The 27,986-nt window shown below is 59.5% G+C and overlaps 1 protein-coding gene and 1 long non-coding RNA gene across 4 annotated transcripts; one reads left to right on the forward strand and one right to left on the reverse strand.

Annotated features, from left to right (window-relative positions):
• Positions 1–671: 671 nt before the first annotated feature.
• On the forward strand, positions 672–27,911 carry TECPR1 (tectonin beta-propeller repeat containing 1). Of its 3 annotated transcripts, XM_055561800.1 has the most exons (25): positions 672–763; positions 5,498–5,733; positions 6,089–6,271; positions 6,522–6,644; positions 7,472–7,597; positions 10,067–10,241; positions 10,363–10,463; positions 11,637–11,738; positions 12,914–13,059; positions 15,850–16,163; positions 16,493–16,638; positions 17,063–17,218; positions 17,682–17,831; positions 17,920–18,077; positions 18,881–19,008; positions 19,820–19,922; positions 22,383–22,479; positions 22,554–22,633; positions 23,226–23,282; positions 23,685–23,865; positions 24,153–24,288; positions 25,057–25,149; positions 25,829–25,935; positions 26,095–26,214; positions 26,377–27,911. In XM_055561800.1, the coding sequence occupies exons 2-25, from the start codon at positions 5,509–5,511 to the stop codon at positions 26,518–26,520; spliced, it is 3,351 nt and encodes a 1,116-aa protein (XP_055417775.1). In that variant the 5' UTR covers positions 672–763; positions 5,498–5,508; the 3' UTR covers positions 26,521–27,911. The 3 variants fall into 3 exon arrangements, with proteins under 3 accessions (XP_055417775.1, XP_055417773.1, XP_055417774.1); XM_055561798.1 differs by lacking the exons at positions 25,829–25,935; positions 26,095–26,214; positions 26,377–27,911 and having other exon boundaries at positions 25,057–25,803; XM_055561799.1 differs by lacking the exons at positions 23,685–23,865; positions 25,829–25,935; positions 26,095–26,214; positions 26,377–27,911 and having other exon boundaries at positions 25,057–25,235.
• LOC129637589 (uncharacterized) lies at positions 23,256–24,286 on the reverse strand. Its single transcript, XR_008707539.1, has 2 exons — positions 24,148–24,286; positions 23,256–23,340 (listed from the first exon to the last, which is right to left on the reverse strand). It is a non-coding gene; the product is annotated as an uncharacterized LOC129637589 (long non-coding RNA).
• Positions 27,912–27,986: the final 75 nt, after the last annotated feature.

Raw genomic sequence — 27,986 nt, forward strand, 5'->3', positions numbered from 1 at the left:
CGAGCACTCACATGTTGGCATTACTACACAAAGCTACCTGGAAGTAGGTCTTCGAGGGTAGTTAAACACTGGCAACACAGAACCTGAACAAAATGGTGACTTGTTATTGCTACCACACCATGTTGTACTCACAAAATCACCTGTCCTGGGATTTTTCTCAAGAAGGTTAAAGCTTTATGTGTAGGCAAGGCGACGTTTCGATTAGGTGGAAACCACCTGGACATCTGTTTTGGTGCCTGATTCCAAGCGCCCACAAGCCGGCTCGCGCCACTACCCCGCAGCCCGCTCCTCCAGTCCCTGCAGGGCTGTGCACCCAGGCGCCTCCCGACCCTGCCCCGCTCCTCGCCTGCGGCCCTGAGAACACACCGCCTGCTCCAATGGGTAGCCCCTGGGGGCGGCCGGCAGCCTCAGGAGGCGACCGGCCAGGTCCCGGGGGCCTGTGGACCATGTGCTGGGCCGCCTCGGCCCCGGGATCGCGGGAAGAGCGCGGAACTACCGCGGCTTCGCAGCACTTCAGTCAGACCCCGGAAGTGGGCGGCCGCGCGACCCCGACGAGACCCCGAGGCCGGCTGAGGACGCAGTAAGCCGCAGCCAATAGCGCGCCTGCAGTCTTTTGCGTCACTGCAAAGCTGACCAATGGGCGCGGGTCTGGCTGCCGCTTCCTGCCCACGGTCTCCTCCGCCTCGAGGGAGGGCCGGGCAGCTCTCCCCCCGCCGAGGAGCAATCGCCGCGACCCCGCCCGCGCGGTGCCCCTCTCCCGCAGGTGAGTGCAGCGGTGGCCGGGAGGTGGGATGGGCGCCTCGGTCCCTCCTGCAGAGGTTGGGGCGGCTGAGGCAGCAACTGCGTTTGTCTCACGAGTGCGGAGTGGGGAAGGGGCTGTGCTGGTGCTCGTTGCTGCACACCCGCGGGCGCACCGCCTCCGGCCCCCCGCCCCAACATGACACCCCAACCAGCATCTGCCCTGGAGTGACTTGGGAAGTGGCTGGAGGGTGGAGAGGATCGAGCCCGTCTCCTCTCCTGTGGGCAGTTATGACAGCAAAGCTGCTTGTCCTGGGATTAGCTCAGGCAGATGGTCAGGGCTGGCGCTGAGATGCTACTGGTGGCCCGGCAAGGGGCCCACCTGTCGCCCCACCACTGGGAACCAGAGTGAAACCAGGCTGACCGCCCAGATCAGAGAGCCGGGGGGTTATTTTCTGAGCTGCCAAATGTGAGAAAGGATGGACCCAGCTCCTCAGGAAGGGCTCAACTATCTTGCATGTCCTTCTGTTTCTTCCCACCGCTTTGACCCTAACATTGCCTTCCAGCAGCCCTCACAATTGTCAGGCAGGCAGTGAGCCGCTTTAGTAGCAAAGGGTTTTCTCTGTACAGGGGATGGGTGTGACAGGGTGTGATAAAAAGAAAAAAAAAAAAACATCAGAAAACCTTGCAGGAAGCAGTCCTAAGGCGATTGGGAAGTAAATGCTTCAGGCTCTCCTTTGGGACTCTCTCCCTTCCTCTACCACACCCCAGCCTACTCTCTCCACCCCCACCTTCCCTTGGGTACCTCCACTTCTCTGAAGGAATCTGTTAATTAACCATGCAGAAAGGCAGATGGTTCTGAGGGTGGCCAGCAAGTCTTCTGAGTAGAATGACTGAGGCACCAACTGGAATTCATCGTGCAGAATTTCTTGGTGAATCGGAGGTCACTTTCTTGGGAGATGTTGCCTCTACCTCTTCACTTCTACAAAACAAAGAAATCCCAGAATTGTGGAACTCAATGCTTCAACCTCCCATTCAAGAGTCCTCTGACCCAGTGACCCGATGTCCCTAGACGTGTTACCCCATCACCTCACAGCCAGAAACTGGCTTATGAGAAATTGTGACCACATCTTGGCCAAGGAGGTGGGACTAACCAAGGATGGCTACCTCCTGTCATCTTTAGCTGGGAAGTGATGGGCACCAGGATTTTCCACTCCAGAGGGAGTTTACAAACATCACCCCCAGGTGAGTCTTTTGTTTGTTAGCTGCCCAGAAGGCTCAATTATGTCTGTTTGGAAATGACCGTTTAGTCATTTCCAAATAACTAAGTTCAACATCATCATTCATTGAGCTCAAGATGCAGACTGGGCCTGACCTCACCAGTTACTTGTACAGTGAGCCAAGAAATCTCTTTGAAGACTGGGTTCACATTAAAAATGTCACCATGGGGGATGCCCGTGGTGGCCCAAAGACTAAGACTCCATGCTCCCACATTCCACATGCTGCAACTAAAGATCCCATGTGCTGCAGTTAAGACCCAGCACAGCCTAATAATAAATAAAAAAATTTTTTATTAAAAAAAAATCACCATGGGAACTGACATACCACCTTTCCCTATGTAAAACTCTTACTTTTCCCCAACAACTTATGAAGAGGATTGTCAAACAGAGTCAAATTGAAAGACTTATACGTAAGCACCCACATACTCATCTTCCACCTAGATTCTACTATTGACAGCTTAACATATTTGCCTTATCGCATACCTGTCCACCTATTAGAAGCTTTGTTGTTGTATTGTTGTGTAGTCGCTAAGTCGTGTCTGACTCTGGGAGCCCGCCAGGCTCCTCTGTCCATGGGCTTTCCCAGGCAAGAATACTGGACTGGGTTGCCATTTCCTTCTCCAGGGGATCTTCCCAACCCAGGGATTGAACCTGTGTCTCCTGCATTGGCGGGCGGATTCTTTACCACTGAGCCACCAGGGAAGCATGACCTAGGACCTTACTTTTAACCTGAAGTATTTGTGACATTTGGCTTCCCTGGAACCGTATTTTCATCTTAGCGCAGGGAGTCAGTGAACGTAGGTGGCAGTGATTTTCTGTAACTTTGAATAAACACTCACTTTGTGCAGAGCACTGGGAGATACAGAGGAAATGAGGAGGTCAAGGACTCAGACTGACCAGAAAGAGCTTTGATTTTTTTGTTTGTTTGTTTTTAAGAGAGAGAAGATTGGCAGTCTGGGATAGTAAATGCCAAGAAGTAAAATGATTTCAGTAACACTTGTTGAGTTCCTGCTGAGTGCTGAGCAATCTGGTATAACTCTGTGCCTAGGTTACCTCTTTCAGGTCTCACAGCAACTACATAAGTAGGTCAGTTCTCCTTTATGCCTTTTCCCGATTAGGAGATTGAGGCACAGAGAGGTTAGTCAGTGGACTTTTGTTCATGCTAGATGGTAGTGGGGCCAGGACCCAAATTCCCACAGTCTGGGTCCAGTGTGACTCTGGGACTCTTGAGTCACAGTGTAAATGCTTCAGGGGGAGAGTGGACCCTCAGGCTTGACCAGGGAAGAGCAGAAGGCATCTGGAGGTACCACAGCTATCTCAGGAGTCCCAGCTCAGGCACCCAGATGAAGTTGCCAGTTTTCAAATGGCTTCAGAAAGCTAGCGTCCTGACTTCCCATGTGTTTGACCTGGATGTTGGTGCCCCAGGTGGAAGGATCACATTTCCACATTCTTCCTGTCGCCACTGCCTGTCCTGGGTGTTTTCCAAAGTTTGGCGCGTGCTCCACCTCCCAACTTCCTATTTATCCTTCAGTCACTTCCTTGCAGCCCACACTCTCTTCTCCATGTTTGTAAGACACACTTTGTTCCAGACGAGCCTAGTTGCTCACAGCAGTTGCTCCTGTTTTCAGAGGTGCTCCGTCACCCATGTTGCCATTCCAGTTGTCACGCTTTCTGTGCCCCCGGGGCATCTCGAGCAGAACAGCCTGGCTCCAGCTGTGAGGCACCCAGGCTCCATCTTTTGGTCGCTCCGGTTTCCAAGTCAGACAAGCTATGTCCTCCTTTTGCGGCGCTGCTCGGTCTTGGGTGTTGGGGCTGCTCCATCAGGCAGAGCTGCTCGCTGTGACTCCCCCAGCTGCCCTCGTCCAGCTGCTCTGTTTTGCTGCCGTAGGTCTGGCCACGTGGCCTTGACGCGGCTCCAGGAGTCACGCTCCAGGGAGCAGCAGCCCCGTCGGCCCCAGGGTTGGGGGGTGGGGGGCGGTCGGTGGTGATGCTGAAAGCTCAGCTTCTCTACACCAGTGCCACACTGGATCTTGGAGGCAGACCCTAATGCTGGGAAAGACTGAAGGCAAACGGAGAAGAGGGTGGCAGAGGATAAGATGGTTAGAGAGGTTCACGCCCAACTCAATGGACATAAACTTGAGCAAACTCCTAGAAATAGTGGAGGACAGAGGATCCTGGCATGGTGCAGTCCAGGGGTCGCACAAAGTCAGACACAACTTAGCAACTAAGCAACGACAACCGAGTTCCGGGTGAAGTTAAAAAGGGTAGCTTTACTGCTCTGCCAGGCAAGGGGGACCACAGCAGGCTAAATGCCCTCAGATACATGTGTCCCCACGTGGGGAACGTAGTGACAAGTTTTGCAGTAATTGTCCAAAGAGGGTGTGGTAAGCTCATGGATAAGCTGATGGGTTGGTGGTGAGGTCAGCACCACCATCATCAGCCTTCAGCGTCATCAACCTTCGGGTCCAATGGCCTGGGGTCTGCGTGCTTGTGCGAAGCATACTACGGTTAATCATTAACTTCTCCCACCTGGAGGGGGTTTCGGTGTCTGCAGGGTAGCTTAAAGGTACTGTGGTGTGTGATGGGGAACCAGGGCCTTGCCCCGAGGCTGCTCTGGACTGTCTCTCCCTGGTCTTGCAGTCCCTCCCTTCCCTAATTACCAACTGCTTGAATCTGCCCCTTGGAACTCAGGGAATGAAGGCTGAATGAAGGCCATCCTCTACAGTCAAAGAAACGGAGGCCCTGTGCCCAGAAGCCCCACGGGGCTCTGTGCGGTGGCAGTGGCAGAGCACAGGCGTGCGCCTGCACACCCTCCACGAAGCAGAAAGGGAAAGCAGAGAAGAAGGAACAGCAGCGGAGAATGGCAGGAGGAGGGGGTCAGGGGGAGGTGGCCACTGAAGGCGGGTGAAGACAGGCCCCTGCCATCCCTGCCACCCGCTCAATCGAGCAGCTCCTACAGGACCACACAGGACTCTGGCTGGGGTGCTGGGCCTGTGCGGACGCCCCTACCAAACCCAGAGGAAGGGGGATCACGGGGGGCCCCACCAACGGGAGGGGGCCCCTGTGCACCAGAGGGTGGGGCCTCTGGGGAGGCCTTTCAAGGATTCATTAGATCTGCAACCCGTCATTTATTCTTTAGACAAGAAAGGTCCAAACTGTGACCGAATGATAACACTATTCATTAAACTGGGGGCAGTAGGTATTTGAATAGTATATATTTTTTTCTCTGGACGTTTTTGTGTATTTTGAGAAAAAAAAAAATCCTTACCATGAGAGGGAGAAAAGGCAAAGAACAGAAAAGGAACCTGGACTGAAGCTGGGCTCTGCCCTTGCTTTGCTGGGGGGTGGGGAGGGTGCTCAGCCTCCTGCAGCAAGAGAGCGTCACCCCGGGGTTCCCTGCCTCGCCAGGCGGTCCCCGGGGCCAGAGTCCTGGACCGGCCGTGCCCACTGATCTCACCCTCCTGCCTCTCTCCCCTCAGCCCCCGCGGCCATGCCCAGCTCGGCGCTGTGGGCGGTGGACCTGTTCGGGAGGGTGTTCACACTGTCCACGGCCGGGCAGCACTGGGAGCCCTGCAGGGACGCCCAGCTGGAGTTCAAGCGGGTCAGCGCGGCCAGGGACTGCTGCTGGGGCATCGCCTGTGACCACCAGGTGTACGTGCTCGTGGGTGCCAGCGACGTCCCCATCCGCTGCCAGGAGGAGGCCTATGAGAATCAGGTGGGTCCGAGGGGTGGCGGAGTCCCAGGAGACAGCCCTGCACCCCCGACGCCTGGCCTGTTCCCGCCTGTTCCCTTCACTCTGCTGAGATCGGGCCGCACAGCCTCTGCAGCCCGCGCCCCATCCTGTCCTCACCCAGGCCACTGGCCAGGTCTGCACAGGCTCCAGGGTGGGTTCCAGGAGCTCACAACAGCCGTGCCCCCCACCACCCAGGGCGGCAGGTCCCTGCCCTTCGGGTTGCGGTTCTGGTGGCCGTCTGCTCACTTCCTGTCCTGGAGACGAGGCGAGGGCCCTGCTAACCCTGGAGAGGCCTTCGCCGCCCGGGCCTAAGGCCAGTCTCTGCCTCCGCCCACAGCGCTGGAACCCCGTGGGCGGCTTCTGTGAGACGCTCCTGCCGAGTGACCGCTGGCCGTGGAGCGACGTGAGTGGGCTCCAGCACCGACCGCTGGATGGGGTGGCGCTGCCCTCGCCGCACTGGGAGTGGGAGTCGGACTGGTACGTGGATGAGAATTTTGGAGGGGAACCCACGGAGAAAGGGGTAGGTGAACTCGGGTCTTGCCGGCGGGGCTCCCCCGTCCCCCCACTGCTGTCCCCAGCGCCCCGTGTCATTGGACCTCGCCCTGGGCCCTGCGCGCTCCCTGCTTGCTGGACGGGGCCCATGGGTGACGCTTCAGGCCACACGCTGCCTCCCCGCCCTTCTTCCATCCCGCTCCCCCTTCCCCAGCTCTTTCCTGGCCTTCCCCGGGAAACTTCCAGAGGCCCCCCCCACCCCCACCTTGATGTTTCAGGGGTGGACGTATGCCATCGATTTCCCTGCCACATACACGAGGGACAAGAAGTGGAATTCCTGCGTGCGGCGCCGGCGGTGGATCCGGTACAGGAGATACAAGTCTCAGGACACCTGGGCCAAGGTCTGGGGACCTGCGGGACCAGGGGGCACGTAGACGGCAGGCCTGCGGTGGGGAGGGCCACGTGGACCCGCGTGCCTAGCCTGGGGCCTGGCCTCTGACCCCTCCAGTGTTGAACACTGTGACCCCATGTCCCTTCCTTTGGGAGGTGGCCACTGCGGGAGCCAGGCCAGACTGTGGCCCAGGGCAGCACAGCAGGGTGTCGCCCTGGTCTCTGGACTGCCCTATCCCGGACTGAGACTCGATCTGGTACATCTTCCTCCCCCACCCCCCAACCCCACCCCATGCGAGAGCCACTCAGGCCCTTGTATTTTTCCAGTGACCCAGAAAAACCAACCAAGGGGTGTGAGGCCTGGACTGGGGTGCTCGGGGGCCTTGAATGAGAGGAAGGCCTCAGACCCTCGCCCGACCTCTCTGGAGGGCCCATGCCATGAGGTGGGGCCGCTGGCCCAGCCTGCCTGGCCCCGGGGTGGGAGCAGCCAGGCAGCAGGGCGACGGCCAGGGTCACGGGAGCCCCCACCCCACGGCCGTGTTCTGGGGTCAGCTCCTTCTCCGTGGCGGATGGAGTCACAGCGAAGTGGGGGCCGCTGTGAGCCCTTGGGGCCAGCAGCCCAGCCTAGGGCTGGTGGAGGGAAGGACACGGCAGAGGGGCCCTCCGCCCGATGCTGCCCGCCCTGTGAAGTCAGTAGAGCCGGGCTAGAGAGCAGAGGGCAGCGTGCTGAGGGCTGGCGGGCAGCCGGGGTGGGGGCTCGCAGGAGCGGACCAGCGCCGCCCCGGGCCCAGGCACCCACAGGCACTGAGGCCTCCTGCCTCTCACCCCCTCGATGCAGATCCCTTCGGAGGACGACCCCCAGCAACTGCCAGACCCCTTCAGTGACCTCTCTGTGGGCGGGTGGGAGGTCACAGACGAGCCCGTGGGCCGCCTGTCCGTGTGGGCCGTGACCCTGCAGGGAAAGGTAAGGCCGCGCCCCAGAGCTGCGGGTGGGAGGTGGCGGACCAGGCCGCCCACGGAGTGGGTGGGGGAGAGGCTGCCCCTGCCGGCCTCCCGGGTGGACGAAGGAGGGCGCTCCCTGGGCCCTCCTCATGTCCTGTCCCAGCAGTGGGGGCTGCCTGAGCAAGTGGCATGTCGCTGGGGGCCCCACAGTCCCCCCTCCTGCGACCTTGCTGTCCTGGGGACCCCCTGGGTCCTCGTCCTCCCAGAGGCCTCTGAGCTCCCTGCGTGCCTGGTCCTGGCCTGTCCCTCCTCTGAGCACTTGGAGCCTTGGTTGGCGCCCACCCTGGGCTGGGTCGCATCAGGCTTGGCTCCTCAGAGCAAGGCTAGGCTCCCTTCCCAGTGCCCTGTGGTGCCTCCCACACAGCAGAGTGTCTAGTATATTAAGGGTGGGTGGGTAGGATGGGTGGATAAGTGGATGGATGCAGAGGGGTGTGGATAGGTGGGTGTGTGTGTATAAATGGATGGATAGTTATGTGGATGAATGCATGGATGGGTGGATGAGCAGATGGGTTGGTAGACAGGTATATGGATGAATGGATAGTGGATTACTAGGTGGGTGGGTGGGTGGGTAGATAGATGGGTAGATGGGTGGCTGGTGGATGGATGGATGCAAGGCTTTTGGATGGGTGGATAGATGGGTGGATGGGGGGAGGTTTAGAGAGGAGAGGAGAGTCTTTGCTCGGGGAGCTTGTGATCTAGGAAACGTGATTCAAAGAAACGAAACGCACCCCTGGCGGCAGCAGCGGCAGCGACACAGACGGTCCTGGACGCAGGTGACCTAACACTCTGACTCCTCAGTGCTCTGAACACAAACTGATCAAAGCTCTCTGGATGGCTTTGGAGCAGTCCCAGCGGGCGTTTATCAGGCCTACCTCCAGGTCCTGCTCGGTCCAGGCCGAGGCCACCCCGTAGTGGCTTTCTCTTAGCCACACTGAAGGGTGCTGGGGAGCTGGACCAGACGCAGCGCCACTGCGGGGCCACCTGGATGCAGAGAGAGGGGAGAACGGGTTTGAGAGCCGCGCCGGATGTGAGCCAGCACTCCCCTATGTCACTCCCGCGGTCCATTAAAGGTGGAACCAGGACCTGGGCTTTGGGCGAAGTTGGGCAGACAGTCGGGTCAAACCCAGCAGGCAGCAGAAGGGGGGCTGCCCAGGACTGGTTCTGCAGTGTGGTGGGCTGTGGGTCCAGCCGCTGGTTTAGTCACTGGAGGAGAAGGCAATGGCACCCCACTCCAGTACTCTTGCCTGGAAAATCCCACGGCATCAGTCCTTGCAAAGAACATTTTGAAGTGAAGTGTCTTTCTAGTCATATCCAACTGTTTTGTGACCCCATGGACTGTAGCCCACCAGGCTCCTCTGTCCATGGAATTTTTAGGCAAGAATACTGGAGTGGGTTGCCAGTTCCTTCTCCAGGGGATCTTTCTGACCCAGGGATTGAACCTAGGTCTCCTGCATTGCAGGCAGATTCTTATACCATCTGAGCCACCAGGGAAGCCCAAAGAACATTTTTGTTGTTGTTCAGTCACTCAGTTGTGTCTGACTCTTTGCAACCCTATGGACTGCAGCACACCAGGCTTCCCTGTCCTTCACCATCTCCTGGGGCTTGCTCAAGCTCATGTCCATTGAGTCAGTGACGCCATCCAACTATCTCTCATCCCCTCCTGCCTTCGATCAGAGTCTTTTCCAATGAGTTGGCTCTTCATATTAGGTGGCCAAAGTATTGGAGCTTCAGCATCAGTCTTTCTATGAATATTCAGGATTGATTTCTTTTAGGATTGACTGGTTTGATCTCCTTGCAGCTTGAAAAGTGAAAGTGAAGTTGCTCAGTCTTGTCCAACTCTTTGCGACCCCACGGACTGTAGCCTACCAGGCTCCTCTGTCCATGGGATTTTCCAGGCCATAGTACTGGAGTGGATTGCCATTTCCTTCTCCAGGGGATCTTCCCGACCCAGGGATCAAACCCAGGTCTCCCGCATTGTAGACAGGCGCCTTACCGTCTGAGCCACCAGGGAAGTCCAACATTCCTAAAAAGGAGGCTTGAAGGTTTTATCTAGCCACCCAGCCCCTGCTTCTCTTAGAGACAGGTGTACTGAGAGCATTTGGCCACTAGAGGGCGCAGGACACCCAGGCCAGGGCTGGAGTTCTCACAAGTCAAGCAGGTGACAAAAGAGGTCTGTCCCCTGGGACCGCCAAAATCCACGTGTCGGTGTCGCATATTCTAGCATAGGCAGGAGACATCTAATCTGGCTCGAGGCTCTGGATGGCAGTGGGGACAAGGTGAGGGAGATCTGGACGGTCCCCTCGAGACCCCGGGTCCTCTGGAGACCCCCATGTTTGGGCTGTGCACAGGCTGATGCCGATACAGCCGAATTCTGGAAGCTGACCCGGCATGGAGCTCTGGCCTGACCCTGCTGGTATCCCTCGCCTCCCAGGTGTGGTACAGAGAGAACGTCAGCCACCACAACCCCGAAGGCTCGTCGTGGTCCTTGGTGGACACCCCCGGGGAGGCGGTTCAGATCAGCTGTGGGCCCCACGACCTGCTGTGGGTGACGCTCTGGGAGGGCCAGGCCTTGGTTCGGGAAGGAATCAACAGGAACAACCCCAAAGGTGGGCAGCTCTGCGTGCTGTGCTGGGAGAGGCGGGCAGGGGGCGCCCGGCTTCAACGCCCCACCCAGCCCCGAGCTCCTAGTGATGGGGGCTGCCTGCACTTCCTCCTGGGGGCGGGTAGGAAGTTCCTGGTCCACAGTGGAGCCGCCCACGTCTGAAAATGGGATCCTGCATGTCTCCACGGGCGTCTGCGTGGTCTGGGCCGTCACTAAGGACCGGAAGGTAAGACGGTCCCTGGGGCTGGGTCTGAGGGCTCAGTTTAATGTTGACAGTCATGTGGGTTTTTGTCCTTGTGAGTGTGGTCTTAACTCTTCAGGGCTGCCCTAGTGGCCTGGTGGTAAAGAATTCGCCTGCCATTCAGGAGACATGGGTTCGATCCCTGATCCAGGAAGATCCCACATGATGCAGAGCAACTAAGCTCCTCGGCCACACCTATTGAGCCCTCGAGCTCCAGAGCCCATGCCCTGCAACGAGAGAAGCCACCGCATGAGAAGCCCTTGTACCACAACTAGAAATAGCCATGCTCACCACGACTAGGGAAAAGCCAACACGGCAACAGACCCAGCACTGCCAGTAGTTAAAAAGTAAAAAATAAAATTGTACTCTTTAGAACATAGCCGGCATCAGTCGAACCCTGTGCATTTTTCTGCTGTTGTCACTGATGATCTCTGAGCTCTTTGGTGACCCCACCCCCGCCTTGCCTGCACCCCTGTACCAAGCACAGAATGACTATCCCTCAACAGGCCATAGCATTCCAGATATCAGAAGCAAACTCTCAGCTAACTGACTGCCTACCCCTCCTTTCCAGAAGTGCTCATTTTTACCTTATCGGAGGGGGAAGACCAGTGAAATAAGCTTATTTTGAGTTGCTTTCACAATCTCTTTTCTTCTTGCTTCCACTATCTCTCATCCCAGGGCATCTTTTCTTTCTTTTTTAAAAGAATCATTTATTTTTTCTGTGTTGGGTCTTGGTTGTTGGGGCTTTCCTCCAGTTGCGGAGAGTGAGGGTCGCCCCCCCAGCCACGGTGCGCGGGCCTCTCACTGAAGGGGCTTCCCTTGTTGCAGAGCCCGGGCCCTGGGGCTCACAGGCCTCAGCAGGTGCGGCTCTAGAGACAGGCTCAGTGGTTGTGGCATTCGGGCCCAGTTGCTCCGCGGCAGGTAGGCCCTCCTGGATCAGGGATCACATCTGTGTCCCGTGCATTGGCAGGGGGATTCTTCACCGCTGAGCCACCAAGGAGGCCCAAGGGCATCCTTTCTGAACGGTGTGCTGTGCTCATCTGTGGTCTGAACCAAAGGACCAAATTACTCATTTATTCTTCCTGAGACTTTAAAAAAAAAAAAACCCTTCCATTTGAGTGGCACTCCAGGGGGGTGTGTTTATTTCTGATTTCCCAGGTTTGGTTCCGAAGAGGTGTCAACTCTCACAATCCCTGTGGCACCAGCTGGATCGAGATGTTTGGAGAAATGATGATGGTGAACGTGGGCCTGAATGACCAGGTGTGTGTGGTTCTGAGCCGTGGTCAGTGGGGGCAGCCTCAGAGCGGGTGCTCCCTGCTCCCTACTGTCCCTTTCCACTAGGCCTGCTCGTGAGGCCGCTAGGGGAGGGGTCTAGGGCCGGCACACACTGCAAGCCCACGAGGGCAGCTGGGGGGCCGCTTCCGGCTGAGCCCCAGAGCAGTGGTCACGAGCACAGATCTGGGCAGGGCGTTCACCCTGGAGACTGGGAGGCGTGCTAAGAGGTATTTGCGCACAGGTTAAGGACAAACATTTTCCAACTCTAGCAGCGGTGTCTCGCCAGCATCACAAACACCACAAGCATGGTTCCTACAGGGTAGCCTCCTCCTCGTAGAGAGAGGTTTGGCTACTTTTAAGACTTGAGGGTGCAGGTGACGCCTTTCCCGCTGCTCTAAAAGCGCTTCTGGGGTGCGGGGGTGGCAGCCTTTCCTGTGCCCACTCACCCTCTTCACCCGCCCTGGTGGGCTGGGCACAATGGGCAGGGGTGAGGTGGGTGCTAGCTGGTGCCCACGGGCCTGATCACAGAGGCCGTGGGCCATGACCAAGTGACAGAGATGCTATGACCTCCGCAGCAAGGTCTCCTGGGGCCACGGCTCTGCCTTCGGGCACCCCCAGAGCCAGGGCCTCTTCTCTGGGCCCCTCAGCTACCCACGTACCCACCTTCCTCAGCGCCCAAAGATAGAGGGCAGGAGGCTTGCTCGGCCATCTTCCCCCTAAAAATGAGATTGGAATCAAGAAGGCTATTTTGCCGCTTCAAAAAGACCAGGAGCATCCTCTGGGTTCACCTGGGGAGCAGCTTCCTTCCCACAAAATGCCACACGGAGGATGGGGACACGGGTGGGAGTCCATCCCCACGCAGCGCCCATGAGCACTGGCACCTCTGTGGACCCTGGTGCCCCAAAGCCCTGAGTCGGCCTGAGGTTGTGGAGCCAGGCAGGGGTCCCTGCTTCCCTGGGACTTGGAGCTGCACCCGCCCCGGCCCCTCTGGCCTCTGCTTCCTGCATCTGAGTCCTGTACTCGGCGCACAGCCCCCAGGCCCTTCCCAGGCACACCCCGAGATGTGTCCTCGACCTGGGGTGCTCGCCCCACGTGGTACCCACCCCTCCCACAAGGAAGGGGGCTCCACACCGCCCACCCAGCAGTATCTCTCTGTGCAGGTCTGGGGCATCGGCTGCGTGGACCGGGCCCTGTACTTCCGTCAGGGCGTCACCCAGAGCGAGCTTAGCGGGAAGACGTGGAAGGTCATCGTCGCCGGCCGGGAGGGCGACCGCTCGCTCTCCGGCAGCTCCTTCAGCCTCCACAGGTGACGGTGACGGGCTTGGCAGGCCGGGCTGGGCGGGCAGGGTAGGAGGAGGCAGGAGAGCATCAGGCCCGACCCATGGCAACCCGCGGCAGTGGGGCCTCCTCCCCTCCTGGGCTGGGGTCCTACTGGGCCCAAGGGCAAGCGCTGCGCGTGGGAGGCAGGAGTGGGCAGCTCGGCGAGGCCAGAGCGTCCGTCCATACGGGGCTTGGGGCTGTCCCGAGCGGGCTGACCGTTGGTCTCAAAGCCTCAGGGTCTGGGCGAGAAAAGGCTTCCTTTCCCGGGCTGCTCAGGCCCTGTGTCCGAGGAGAGGAGAGCAGGAAGGAAGGTGAAGGGTCTCTAAGCAGGAGGCGAGGCCCGGGACTGAGCCCAGAACTCCTGGAGGCCTAACTCCCTGGGACCCCCACGCCCAGCCCTCAGAGCTTCCTTTTCGAGGTTCTGCTTTTCTCGCAAGGTCCCAGGTGTACCCGGTCCTAGCTCTGGGGACCACGCCCTGGGCTCCCTGGGGTTAGAGGGGGGACACGGCCCAGCCCTGCCCGCTGGCCAGGGGAACGCTGGCAGGTGACCCAGCGCCTCAGCCGGCACTGCCTCTGCTCTGTGATGGGGGCTGCCCGCGTTCACCCTCCCGGGCACATGGCCCGCGATCCTGTCTGCAGCTTGGGCCCCCCTCAGATGCTGGTCTCCACCCTCCGCTCCCCCAGCTTGGCGGTCAGCACTCGGCTGCACCGGCAGCCTAGAGGGGCCAGGAGGCTGGCCAGGCGGGGTTTACCTGCGGGTTGCAGTTCTTCAGCCAGTAGTTTTCTAAGCGGTCAGCACATTGGAATCAGCTGAGAACTTCCAAAACCACTGATGCCAGATCTTTGTGACCTTGGGTTTGGCAACGGCTTCTTAAATATGACACCCAAAGCACAAGAAACCAAAGGAAACATAGATAAGTCAGAGTTCGTCAACATTAAGAAAATTCTGTGCCTCTAAGGACACTTTCTGGAGAAGGCAATGGCACCCCACTCCAGTACTCTTGCCTGGAAAATCCCATGGACGGAGGAGCCTGGTAGGCTACAGTCTATGGGGTTGCAAAGAGTTAGACATGACTGAGCGACTTCACTTCAGGACACTTCAAGAAAATGAAAAAATCGAAAGGATGGGAGAAAATACTGGAAATCATATATTTGACAAGGCCTACTATCTAGAATACATAAAGGGCTCTTGCAACTCAACAACAGATAAAAACAACTGCAAAGGGCTAAGGAGGGACTTCCCTGGTGCTCCCGCAGCTAAGGATCTGCCCTGCAATGCCCTTCTTTTCTTGGTTGAGGAACTAGGATCCCACGTGCCACAGCTAGAGAGTCCATGAGACATAAAGAAAGATCCCAAAACGAAGATTTCGCGTGCCGCAACCAATACCCAATGCAGCCAAATACATAAACGTATATTTTTAAAAACAGAGTGTGCATGCCACAATGAGGATCAAAGGTCCCACGCGCCTCAACTAAGGCCCAAGGCACCAAATAAATGAAAAGAAAAAGCAGGGAGGAGAAAGACTTGAATAGATGCTTCTGCATAGTAGGTACGTGAGTGGCCCACAAGCAGAGGAAAAGATGCTTGACGTCACGAGGCATGAGGGAAACACAAACAAAACCACATTACAAAGACAAAACGAAACACGTTGGATACCACTTCACACCCACCAGAAAAGCTATAATCAAAAACAGAGACAGAATCAGTGTTGCCAGGATGTGGAGAAACCGGCACCCTCCTGCCCTGCACTGCTGGGGGTGTGAACGACGCGGCGGCCACTTTGGGGAACAGCGTGGCAGCTCCTCACGAGGCTAAACACGGAGCTACCCCAGGACCCAGCAGTTTCAGTCCCAGAAAGAGGCCCAGAAGAACCCAACAGACGTTTAAGCAAATGTTTGTTCACGAATATTTATCGCAGCACGGATGAGCTTCCCAGGGGTTGCTAGTGGTAAAGAATTCGCCTGCCAGTGCAGGAGACGCAGGTTTGATCCCCGGGTCAGGAAGATCCCCTGGAGAAGGAAATGACAACCCACTCCAGTGTTCTCATCTGGAGAATCCCGTGGACAGGGGAGCTTGGTGGGCTAGAGCCCGTGGGGTCGCAAAGAGTTGGACACGCCTGAGCGATGGACGCACCCCTTATACTCACAATAGCCAAAATGCGGAAACAACTCAAATGTCTGTCAGTGGAAGAACTGATGGATAAAACAGCGTATCCATACAATGGAATATTATCTAACAATAAAAAGGAATGACGAGCTGCCACCCGCTACAGCACAGATGACCCTTGCCATCATTACACTAAGCAGCGGCGGCCACAAAAGGCCACAGTCTGACCATGCCATGCGTGTGAAGTGTCAGGAACAGGCGAGTCCAGGACACTGAGAGCCAGCTAGCCGTTGCCAGGAGGCTAGGGGGAAAAGAGGACAGTGGAGAGTGCCTCTTTAATGGCTACAGAGTTTACATCTGGGGCAGTGAGGTTCTGGAAGTTGGTTGTGGTTCCACAACACTGCAAATGTACTTAATGCCACTGCATTTTATAATTTTAAATGGTACATTTTACATCCCACAATAAAAAAGCCACAATGCTGCCAGATCTCCACCCAAGATACATTGGTTTGGTTGGTCCGGGTGTGACGCAGAGACCTTTCCAAGTTCCCGGGGTTCCTGCTCCCTGGGGAGAAGGTTTTGGTGTCTGTGGCAGAGAGGCAGTGATTTGCCCAGGAGGTCGCACAGTATGTGTTCAAGGGAGTCACAGGTTTGCCCACTTCCTTCCAGCGCCGGCTGCTTCTTTGGCAACGAAGTGAGGGGCAGTGCTGAGTCCTGTGGTCCCGGCGACATGGATGCCTCCTGGGAGGTCCCCGGCCCTGCCTCCAGCCCAGCTGGGCTGCGTGGGAAGGAGTCCAAAAAAGGGCCCAGCCACGCAACTGCCAACTTTCCGGAGGCCACCGACCTCTCCTCGCTGAGGCTCCTCCCGCTAGGCCTGGAGGAGCCCGACAGCGCTGACTGCCACGCACTGTGGGCCTGGGTGTCCGGTGGAGGCTGTGCCGTGGAGGCCCACACCACACTCAAGTGGTTCACCACCCAGTCGGGTAAGTGCAGCCGCCCAGCGCCACAGACGGGGCCCGGGGGGATCTGGAGCAAGCCTGGCGCCCCCACCATGCTCAGCCCATCTTTCTGGAGCCTTCCGCGGCTAGTCGGGCAGTCAGAAGGAAGGGCATTGGCCTGGCACCCCTCTCCTCCCCGTCCCAGCAGGGGCGGCTGTCCCAGGCTGACATGGGGGGACACCAGCTTCCCTACCAGGGTGAATGACGGCAGGGAGGGCTCACAGGACATTTCACAGAGATGCTAGCCTAGCCTTCCGGAAAGAAAGGGCTGAGGCTGGCCTGCCGCCCGGCACTGAGGCTGTGCTGGCCGGCAGGCCTGTGCCCCTCGGTGCAGACGCTCTCGCTGTCCATCACACCGGCCCAGACGGCCGCCTGGCGGAAGCAGATCTTCCAGCAGCTCACGGAAAGGACCAAGCGGGAGCTGGAGAACTTCCAGCACTACGAGCAAGCGGTGGAGCAGGTGCGCAACGCTCGGGGCACTTCCTCCAGCAGGCATCCATTAAGTGCCTGCTGTACGCCCGCCCCGAGGAGAGTTGTGCACGGCCCCACCGTGCTCCCGGCACAGAGGACCTGGCCCTGTCTTGGCTGGTGTGGGTCCCCGCGTTGGGCACAGAACCGCCCGGGGCCTCAGTTTCCCCACCCTGTGCAGAGGGTAGTGGGGTGCTGATCCCCAGACTCACAGAACATGCTGGCTGGGGGCCTGGCTCTGGGCGGGTGTCTGATGGTGTCACTTTTGTTCTTAGGGTGAAGTGGGGGAGGCCAGAGCCCCCTGAGGCAATGAAGGGAGCAGGGTGGCCCTGGGGTGCTGGGTGCAGGGCTGGAGTGTTGGGGCCCCCGGGGCTGGCCTGTGACTCCGTCCCCCTGTGCTCCCGGCTCTGCCCCAGTCTGTGTGGGTGAAGACTGGGGCCCTGCAGTGGTGGTGTGACTGGAAACCCCACAAGTGGATGGATGTCCACGTGGCCCTGGAGCAGCTCACGGGCCACGACGGGGCTCAGGACAGCATCCTCTTCATCTACTACGTGGTCCATGAGGAGAAGAAGGTGGTGGGGGTGTTGTGGAGGGGCGGGGGAGGTGGGGGGGTGTCTGGGGAGGGGCGAGGTACGGGGGGGTGTCTAGGGGAGAATGGGGTGGGGTGTCTAGGGGAGGGGGAGGTGCGGGGGGGGGTGCCGTGTCTAGGGGAGGGGTCTTCCAGGGAAGGGAGCTGGTGGCCGCATCCCGGGCAGTGGGGGCAGCATGTGCCAGCCCTCGAGTTCCAGAGGAGGAAGCAGGTTCTGGAGGCAGAGTCAAACTCCCACCAGGGCTGGGGTTTGAACCAAATCAATCCGGTCCTAAACATCAAAAAGGTCACTCAGGTTTCTGCTCAGGAGCGAGCCCCCACAGTGGCCGTGCCTCCCACTGCGCACAGAGCCCCACCGTTCTGGGGCCCCCATGGCCCTCTGTCCCTGCTCCCCCACGGTGCCAGGCTCCACCCAGGGTCCCGCTGACCCCCCTCTCTGCACGCAGTACATCCATGTGTTCCTCAACGAGGTGACGGCGCTGGTCCCCGTGTTCAGTGAGGCCAAGCACTCCTTCGCCCTGTACACCCCCGAGAGAACGCGACAGAGGTGGCCCGTGCGCCTGGCCGCTGCCACCGAGCAGGACATGAGTGACTGGGTGAGCACGCGGGGGTCCCTTGGCCGGGGGCGGGGGCCGCCGTCTTGGGGCCAGCCCGGCCTCGCTGACCCGCCTGCCCCCTCGCCAGCTCACCCTGCTCAACCTGTCCTGCTGTGAGAGCCGGAGGATGCATGGCCGCCCCTCCCCGCAGGCCATCTGGTCCGTCACCTGCAAGGGGGACATCTTTGTGAGCGAGCCCGGTCCGGACCTCGAGGGCCCTGAGCGCCGGCTGCCCTGCGACCAGATGTGGGTGGGCTGCACTCGACTGGGCTGGGGGCTGGGGGCTGGCCTGACCCCAGATGTGGGTTCCCACAGGCCCGGCCTGTGTGAGGACCCCAAGGGGGCATCAGGAACCTGGCGGGGCCTGGGGGTGAGGCAGGTGTGGCCCCCAGGTGGCATTTAAAACCACAAGGTGGAGTGAGGCCCCCCAGGGGGGCAGTGTGAGCAGAGTCCTGGGACGCAGGGCTCCGACTGTGTCGCTGCCCCCCGTCACCCAGAGCGCATGAGGACCGGGGCACGTGGGTGAGGCCGGGGCCCCGCACAGGAGGGAGAGGGCATGTCTGCTCGCACTCTGCTTGTCCGCTCCTGGCGGCCCTGTGTGCCCGGGGCCCAGACGAGCCCCCCTGCTGACAGTGCAGGGCCTCCGCCCTCAGGAGGCGACCCGGGTGGCCACACACCCCACATCCGGGAGACCATGCCGGCCCATGCGGTGGCTCACTCTGCTCTGCCATGACCCACCCCAACCCGGGGCGTGGGAACTCAAGGTGCCAACCTCAGCTCCCCACAACCGTCCCCGTTACCCACACAGCTCCACGGACAGGGACTCCTGCAGGCCCTGCCCACCGCAGGCCTGACCGGCTCCTGCTTCCGCTCTGGGCCCCCTTAGCTGGTTAATCCCCCTGGTGAAGCCGAGCGGGTTCCCTCGTTCTCAGTCGCGTCCGTCACTGGAGACCAAAGAGGAGTCAAACGGGAACCCTGGCGGGCTGTAGAGGGAGGGGACGAGGATGGAGAGACCTGCTGGACGTGTCCCCCCTCTCCTCACACTGCAGGTTCTGGCGGCAGATAGGTGGCCACCTGCGGGTGGTGGAAGCCAACGGCCGGGGCGTGGTGTGGGGCATCGGCTACGACCACACGGCCTGGGTCTACACGGGCGGCTACGGCGGAGGCTGCTTCCAAGGTGAAGGCAGGCCCCGCTCCCCCAGGCCCACCCCACTCTAATCCCTGGCTGGCTTCTCTGCCCCCGTGCTGACGCTTGGCTGACGGGTGATCTTCACCTCTGCCAACCTCCACGTCCCGGGGCCAAAGCACACGGCGCAAGCCCACAAAGGCCTGGCCTCCGACGAGCCTTCCTGGGCACCCATGGCTGAGCCGGAGACCGTGCAGGTTTCGGGAGGACAGCTGCCGGAACCACAGTCTCTTGATTCCCAGGCTTAATTCCAGTCCCTCTCTAGTGGGGGCTGTGCCTTAGGGGGTGACAGCTTGCTGAACCCCCGTGGGCTCTCTGTGTGCCAGAGGCAGGGATAAATGGAGGCAGAAGCAAACCCTGAAACAGGACACTTCACACCCTGGCCCACACACCCCACAGTGAGGGTGGCTAGCCCTGTGGAACTGTGGTCCACTGAGACCGCTGGAACACACGTCTACACAGGCTTAATGGCATCCCTGCTTGTGAGGCAGGAATTCCCTCTGTCCCCGTCTTACAGATGAGAACATGGGGTTTGTGGGGGTCATGTGAGGGGTCTGAGGCACCTCTGTTAGTAAGGCGTTGGGGGGGCCCTCACACCTGCCGGGTGCCAGGTAAATGAGATAGAAGGGGGAAGAGGCTGGGAGGCTGTGGCAGAAGAGTGGCAGGTTCTCCTGCCCCCAGGAAGAGAGAAACTAGAGCCAGCCAGCCCACCAAGCCCTCCCGGGCTGCCCGCTTGCCTACTCTCACCTGGCTGGGCGGGCAGCAGGTGTGGCTTAGGTGTGACCACCTCCTCTCCCCCCAGGCCTGGCCAGCAGCACCAGCAACGTCTTTACGCAGTGGGACGTGAAGTGCGTCCACATCTACGAGAACCAGCGCTGGAACCCTGTCACAGGCTACACCAGCAGGTAGGCCACGTGGGCGCCTGCGGAAGCAGGGCCCAGTCAGACAGCTGCGTCCCGAGCAGTGGGAGAGCTGGCGTCCGGCCCCCAACGTGGAACTAACTGGATCTGACTGGCTGCAGGATTTTTCCATGAATCTTTAAGTATAACACGTATTTTAAAAACTCACTTATGGAGAGCATAACATATATCAAGCTCATGAAATGTGCATATACATACATGCGGTGAGATGTCTATCGAAGTACATGTAGTCATACATAGACACGGCCACATCTATCACCGTGTATGTGCTTCACCGTGCTAAGTTGCTTCAGTCGTGTCCGACTCTGCAACCCCATGGACTGTAGCCCGCCAGGCGCCTCTGTCCATGGGATTCTCCAGGCAAGAATACTGGAGTAGGTTGCCGTGCCCTCCTCCAGAGGATCTTCCTGACCCAGGCACTGAACTCACACCTCATACTCCTGCGCTGGCAGGCGGGTTCTTTACCTCCAGTGCCATCTGGGAAGCCTGTGTATTACTGACTTATCAGAAATCAAACCCCAACATAATCACTACCAGGGTCAAGAGACAGAACACGGCCACCCCCTCCCCATCCCAGCTGGTGCTCTTTTTTTCAGGGGGGAGAGGGGAGTAATTTGACTTTTTTAAAAAGTTTTGCTTAATGGAAGCTACTGAGGACACTGTAGCCTCCACCAAAAATTATTTTAATTCTCCAGACATGAGGCTTTGGGACGAGAGTCAGTGGCACTGATTGGGACAGAAGTGGAGACACTCTAGAAAAGCCAGATCGCATGCCTCTTCTTAGTTCCTGCTCTCTCAGCATAGAAACATGTTTCTCACACTCGTCCTGGGACATGTTCTTTTGCTTGTTTTAGAAAGTAAACAAGTTGCGGTATTTCTCAGCCCTTAAAGCCGTTGCGTTGAGTTCCAGCGGCCAGAGCAGTCTTATCTAAGTTCAGCGTTGGGGAGCCTCCCGGGAAGACTTTGCCCTGTGGGTTTCTTCTTTCCACTGGTCCTGGTATAATAAAACTACGAGTGTTCTCTCCTAATTAGAGAGCTTTCCTGAGTTCTGTGAGCTGTTCTAGTAAATTAGTTGTGGTTAAGTGGATTCAGCTGCCCCATGGCATGAGGAATCTTCCCACAGCAGGGATCAAACCCCTGTCCTCCGCATTGGCAGGAGGATTCTTAACCACTGGACCACCAAGGAAGTCCTATGTAGATCTTTTAATTTCTTTTTAATAACATTTTGTGATTTTCTAGGAGACGAGGGTCTTGATATCTTAAAAATGGGATTTTTATATTTTTATATGGTTCATATTTTTGATACTAGGATAACTGGCACAAACTTTTTAAATGTCCTGTTTTTTCAAATTGATGAAATACAAAGTAACATGAAGAATAAAAACTCTAATCCCACTAACCAGACAGTAGCCACTTTCAGTGTTCTTCTACTTGTCCCTGTATGCCTGCGTTTGCTGGTCGTGGGGGCAGCAAGGGGGACAGTCAGGCACGTAGAGATGGTGGGTGACAGCCTCCCGACTCAGTCCCCGAGGGTGGACAGGCTTATCTAACCTCTCCTCAGCCGTGGATGTGTGGACCATTTGTGACCTTTCATACGGACAGTTTAAAGGGTTTCCTCACGTGTAAATATTTGTGTCTCTCTGTTCATCTCAGGATATCAGGGTTTGAGCTCTTCTAAGGCAGCTTATACACATTGCCTGCATGTGTTCTGGAAACCTCTGCCTCAGCTGTGTGTAGGGTCCACACAGGTGCTGAGCTGCCTGCCTCTGCCCTTCTTGCTCCCTCGCCCCTTGGTCCTTGGGCTCCCCGGGGTCAGAGCCACCCGGGGAGAGCATGCTGCACTGCGTGTGCTGGGAGTGTCAGGCAGGCAGTGTGGCTCTAACAGAACACCGCGGGCTAACAGCTCCAACAGCAGACGTCCACCCTCTAGGTTCCAGAGGCCTCGGAGTCTGAGTCAGGTGTCAGCAGGTCTCTTCCCCATGAGGGCCGTGGAGAGGATCTGTTCCAGTCTCCCTCCTGGCTGCAGGGGCCTCAGGCGCTCCCTTGGCTGGTGGCGGCATCACTTAGTCATTACATGGCCTTCTCCTGGTCTTCACATCAGCTTCCTGATTTGGGAAGCTTGGGTCCAAGTCGCCTCTTTCGTAAGGATGCTGTCATAGTGGAGCAGAGCCCACTCAGTAACTGTCGCATCTCAGCCAGGCCTTCTGGAGAGACCCCCTTTCCAAATAAGGTCACGCCCACAAGACGCGACCACACACAACATGAGAAGTGGGGTGGGGTCCACAGGCCCCAGGTTGGTGGGCTGGCTGTCTGGTGTCTGGAGCTCCTTCTGTTTCTGCCCGCCCCACCCCTCCCCACAGGAGATGCAGGCACCTGGGCGGCGGGCGGTGGCGGTGCTGTGTTCCCCTCTCTCTGGCGTCACCTCACCCCTGGTGTCCCGTGCAGGGGTCTGCCCACCGACCGGTACATGTGGAGTGACGCCACGGGCCTGCAGGAGTGCACCAAGGCCAGCACAAAGCCCCCGTCCCTGCAGTGGACCTGGGTGAGCTCCGGGCTGGGGGTGGGGCAGAGGTTACAGTAGGGGGTCTGCCCACACCGACCCGCCTGTTCCTCCAGGTTTCTGACTGGTTCGTGGATTTCAGCGTCCCTGGCGGCACGGACCTGGAGGGGTGGCAGTACGCCAGTGACTTCCCCGCGTGAGCATCTCTCTCTGTGGGCAGGGGCCCTCAGGGGGGCTAGAGCCCCGAGTGTCAGGCCTGGCAAAGTCAGGCGAAGCCCCTCCACCCTGCCCAGTGGCACAGGCCCTTCACGGTACACGAGTCACGTTCAGATGGAGGACGGAGCCGAGAAAGACCGAGCCAGAGCCTGAGCTGAGGCTTCTGAGCAGATGAAGTCCGGCGGGGAGGAGGTTTATCCTGATCTGAGCCTTCCCTTTGACCTCAAACCCTGAACTTGACGGCTCCCAGAAGAGTAATATGAGGCCTGGGATGGGGAGGGCTCAGAGGCTCAGAGGCCCCTTAGCTCGAAACCACCACCCCCCTCCAGGTAGCTGCCACGTCATGGCCTCAGTGAGGTCCCAGCCCCAGGGAGACCCTGACCCCACGGAGACCCCCCTCACGAGGGAGGCCTGGGTGGGGCTGGAGGCCCCTGAAGCAGGAGGATGGTGTCCTATGTTACCTGCTGCCCCTGCTTAACTCACTGAGGCCCCGGGAGAAGGAATGAGTGTGCAGCGTTGCTTTCTAGAAAATTCCACAGAATGGTGCTGACTTCAGCTTCTTCCTCTTGCAGCTCGTACCACAAGTACAAAACCATGAAGGATTTCGTCAGGAGAAGGTGCTGGGCCAGGTGAGAAGGCAGGTAACTGGGGGGTGTGGCCACGCCCCTCCCTGCTCGGCCTCAGTCCCTGTGGAAGAAAAGGGGAATTTACAACTGGGGAGGAGAAAACAGGATCAAAATAAATGTCAGCCCAGGAAGTGCCCCCGGGCTCCCAGGGCTGTTTCTGAAGGGTTTGTTTTCAAGAACAAATAAGAGAAATGTCATTGGCAGGGCCCCGCAGGATCTTGGGGGGTTGGGGGGGGGGGGGGGCTGGCTTGGAGTGGTGCCAGGGCAGGGCAGACAGCACAGGAGGGTGGTGCCCACTGGGTCCTCCCAGGGTCAGGGGTCTAGCTGCCCCTTCTGTCCAGAGCAGGTGGCCCTGGGGCTCCCAGCACCACCAGGGTGACAGGGGCTTTGCTCTCTGCCGCTCAGAAAGTGCAAGCTGGTGACCAGTGGGCCCTGGCTGGAGGTGACCTCCGTGGCCCTCAGAGACGTGTCCATCATCCCCGAGAGCCCAGGCGCCCACGGGAGCGGGTTGAACATCGCGCTCTGGGCCATCAGTGACAAGGGGGACGTGCTGTGCCGTCTGGGTGTGTCCGAGCTCAACCCCGAGGTGGGCACCCGGGGGGGGAAACCAGGGTCTGCCCAGCCCGCCAGCACCCGCTTCAGGGGTCGGGCGGATTCTTTCCGAGACACGCCTCCGCCGTGGGGTAGGGCTGGGCTTCGGCCTCCCGGGGCCTGCCCAGGAGGGTCCCTGGGTCCGGAAGTGGCCCGAGGTGGTCTCCAGGCCTGCGGGCGCTTGGAGCTGAGGTCGAGGTTGGCGTGAGGAGCCGTCCGCCCTGGGGCCGGGCGGGCGACAGGCGGGACCGAGCAGCCCTGAGCGTCCCTCCTTCACCTCAGGGCTTCTGCTGGATGCACGTGGGCACCGACCAGCCCTTCACCTCCGTCTCCATCGGCGCCTGCTACCAGGTGTGGGCCGTGGCGAGGGACGGCTCCGCCTTCTACCGCAGCTCCGTGTCCCCCTCCAGGCCCAACGGTGAGAGCCCTCGCCTCAGGCGGACGCCCTGCGCCTGCTGCCGCCGCCGCCATGTTGGGTCGAGCGCGAGGGGGCAGCTACGGCTACTTCCGCTTCCGGGGGAAGCCGGTGGACGGGGCTCCGTTTAATCAACGAGCGTTTACTGAGCACCGCCTGTGGACCCAGCATGGGGCCAGGCTGGGCTACCCCCAGAGTCCACACCCCCTCTGCTGGGATGACCCAGGGGTGGTCACTCCGTGACGGGGTTGTCCTTCACTACCCTCGGCCTCCTGCCCCTCAGGGGACCTGCCTGGGCGCCCCCCCTGGCCCCTCCAGTGTCTACCTCGACTGCTCTCCAGGAGCAAAGGTCATGCAGGCTTGTTCTTGGCTGGACATCTGGACAGTGTCCGGCACAGGGATTGCTGGGTGGGTGGTGGCTGGCTCATCTGTGCCCTCCACCTGGAGCAATGGGTTCGCACAGCAGCCTATGGCTGGATTTCCACTGCATGCCTGGCCGGGTACCTTCCCGTCCCTGTTAGGGCTAGCAGCCAATCAGAAGCCGCCGCAGCCTCGGGAGGGCCCCGGGCAGACCAGGGCATTGAAGGGACAGCAGGACCCAGGTCAGCTCCCGCCGGGCCCTGTCACTGGTGTGGTCCACCCGGTCTGGGGACAGAGGTTGGCTGCACCCGCTCGACCCCGCGAGCTGCAAAGGAGGCCAGGTGTGCCGGGAGCACCTGGGTGACAGGTGTGGTGCTTCCAGGTCCCATCCCAACCCATCTCCCACCGCAGGCGACTGCTGGTACCACATCCCACCTCCTCCCAAACAGAGGTTGAAGCAGGTGTCTGTGGGGCACACCTCGGTGTTCGCCTTGGACGAAAATGGCAAGTGGCTTCTGATCCCCAGGGGTCACCCGGGGAGGGGGTTCCCTGAGCACCCCAATGAGATGAGACCAGACCCTTACCCACCAAAGCCCCAGCATGAGACCTTCATGAGCCCCGTGAGAGCTGCCAGTCTGAGGTCGGCCTCCCCGCAGGCCCTCCCCGGAGTCATGCAGGGTGGGGAGCACCAGCCCCTCCCCAGGTGCTCAGGTCTGCCTGCGCCTTCGGCAGAGAGCACGGCGCCACAGCCCAGGAGCATCTTCTCGATGGTGTCACCCAGGCCTGGAACTCAGAGGTCACCTGCCTGGCCTGGGCCATCCCTGCCCCTTACCCAGGCCACCTCCGAGTGGCTCTGCCCGCGCCCTTTCCTGGCCTGTCATGAGCAAGGCAAGGAGCTGGATCCCAAGGCTCTTATTCCCGCCGGAGTCACTGTGTCGTTTAAAGAACTCCTTGTCCTCAGGTTCTCATGCGTGGACAGAGGACAAGGGTGCCAGCTGGGCCCAGCACGAGAATGATGTAGCGGGGCACAGGCAGGCCTGGGAGGGCAGGGCTGGCCCAGGCTGCAGGCTGATGGAGAGAGAGACCCTCCCCGCCTGTCTCTCGGTCAGACCTCCCGGCCTCGCAGACCCTGCAGGGGGGTCCGGACACTCGGGGTCTCATGCCACTGGCGTTTCTCTCCTAGGGAACCTGTGGTACCGCCAGGGGGTCACACCCAGCCACCCGCAGGGCGATAGCTGGGAGCACGTGTCCAACAACGTGCGCCACGTGTCTGTGGGGCCCCTGGACCAGGTCTGGGGAGACGGGGATGGAAGGTGGATGCTCCCCTGGGGGCAGGGACTAGGGGGGGTCTGGTTCCCGTTCTGGTCCCCCCCACCCCCGCTGCTGTCCCCATGGACCCTGTGCCACGAGGAGGGGGAGGGAGTGGGCTTCAGCGGGTCTCTGTTCCAGGTCTGGGTCATCGCTGACAAAGTCCAGGGGAGCCACAGCCTGAGCCGCGGAACCGTGTGTCGCCGCACGGGCGTGCAGTCCCTGGAGCCCAAGGGGCAGGGCTGGGATTACGGCATCGGGGTGAGCAGGCATCAGGCGGCTGTGCTGGCTGGGGTCTCCAGGCACCCAGGGTTCAGGTGGGGGTGGGCCCTGGGCAGAGCCCCTCAAGGGTCCGACCTGGAGGGAAGGTCTCTGCCCCTTGACCTCCTCGTGGCCCTGGGTGACTCTGTTCTCTTCTCCCAGGGGGGCTGGGATCACCTCTCCATTCGGGCCAGTGCCACCAGGGCCCCCAGGAGTTCATCCCAGAAGCCAGCCAGCAAGCAGAATGGGCAGCCCCCGAGCGTGGCCGGTGGCCCGTGGCAGACCCCCGGCCCCGTCTGCTGCTGAGGCCGCCTCCCCTCACTGGGAGCAGCCGTGGCGCTGGGCGCCAAAGACCAACGTTGATGTGAAACTTCCTGTCGGAGCCGTGCTCATGCAGAACACCCCGAAACGTGGATCCAGGGGGGTGGCGTCACCAGGCCCAGACTCTAGAGTCCATGCAGAGAACTTGGCCTGAGGTCACGGCCGTCTCAGAGGCTCTGAAACGGCCAGAAATGTGAAGCTCTGTGGATGCTGCGTGTCCCGGCCGTGGGGAGAACGTGGGGTGGGGGGCCCCGTTGCCTTGGCCTCAACTGCCTGCCCCCTGCCCCTCTGCCTCCTGCCTTTCGTGGCGGGAGCCTGGAGCCTTCCAGGAACACTGCCCCAGGGAAGAGGACCCAGGGAGCCCCCTTGGCCCTGGATGGCCCCAGATGGCATCGGGACTCTCCTCCTTCCCCAGGAAAAACGGCACCGGGGCTCAGGATGGTTTTGCCTGGGCCTGGTCAGTTCTCAGAACAGGGCTCGCAAATAGGACTTCATTTCCTAAGTTAAGGAAGGGGTTGGAAATAAATGCTGGGGAGGGGTGTCGTCTTCACAGGTTGGACGGAGGACTGCCGGCCTGCTGTTCAGTTGCAAGGTCAGCATCCCCGGCCCTCAGCCAGCCCTTTCCCAGGCATGGTTGGGGGCCGGAGGGCTCCTCTCACGGCAGATCCTGTTGCAGGGGGTGGGGTGGGTAGAGACCACCGGCCCGCGAGAGGAGCCTGGAGGCAGTAGGCCTGAGCCCAGTCCTAGGGAGGCACCCCCCCACCCCACCCACAAGTGACCCCACTCCCAGTGTACAGCTGCTTTTTACCAGAAAAATGGTGCACTTGAAGCCTCAAGTCGGCCTCCCACAACAGGTGATTTGATTCGTCCGAACCCACGTCCCATCTCTGCTCATTTTGAGACCCCCACGAGCCGACTCTGCTGGCCGCCCCGGTAGGCCCACCAGGAGGGCTCAGCTGTGCGCTGTTTGCCTCGTGTTTGCTGCCCAGAAGCTGACTCTGAGGAGGTGTCCCTTGGAGTCCCCTCCCCGGGGGGCACTGGAGGAAAGCTGGCGGCCACTGTCGGGTCGCCTCAAAGTGGGCCCAGGAGGCAGGAGTTGGGGGGCAGCACGGGGAAAGCTCAGGAAGGGTCGGCGCCCTCTTATCTGTTTACACTCAAGTTGTCAAGTCTCTCTAAGTGGGCATTAACGACTGCTTCTACGGTGGCCCTGTTGCTCTGCTGTGAATTGTTGGTTCTCCAGGGCGCCCATTCCGCCCCAGCTCAGCATCACTGAACCATCTCGATTCCTTGGATGCTTTATTCAATAAAAACTTAATGCCAGAATGTCAAGGACATGATAATTTTTTTTTTTTTTTACTGCTACCACTATGATTACAACAGCTCCCCACCCACTGGAGCATGGGGCAAAAGCACCAATCACCCCTGGGACCGTTTATTTTGGTTTCATTAGT

This window comes from Bubalus kerabau, chromosome 23, assembly GCF_029407905.1.
Source record: "Bubalus kerabau isolate K-KA32 ecotype Philippines breed swamp buffalo chromosome 23, PCC_UOA_SB_1v2, whole genome shotgun sequence".
NCBI lineage: Eukaryota > Metazoa > Chordata > Mammalia > Artiodactyla > Bovidae > Bubalus > Bubalus kerabau.

Bases quoted from the DNA above. Each gene is read 5' to 3' on its own strand.
- TECPR1 (XM_055561798.1), top strand. From the start codon at position 5,509: ATGCCCAGCTCGGCGCTGTGGGCGGTGGACCTGTTCGGGAGGGTGTTC. The intron at 6,272-6,521 runs GTAGGTGAACTC...TTGATGTTTCAG, and splicing joins GGGAACCCACGGAGAAAGGG to GGGTGGACGTATGCCATCGA. The intron at 7,598-10,066 runs GTAAGGCCGCGC...CTCGCCTCCCAG, and splicing joins CCGTGACCCTGCAGGGAAAG to GTGTGGTACAGAGAGAACGT.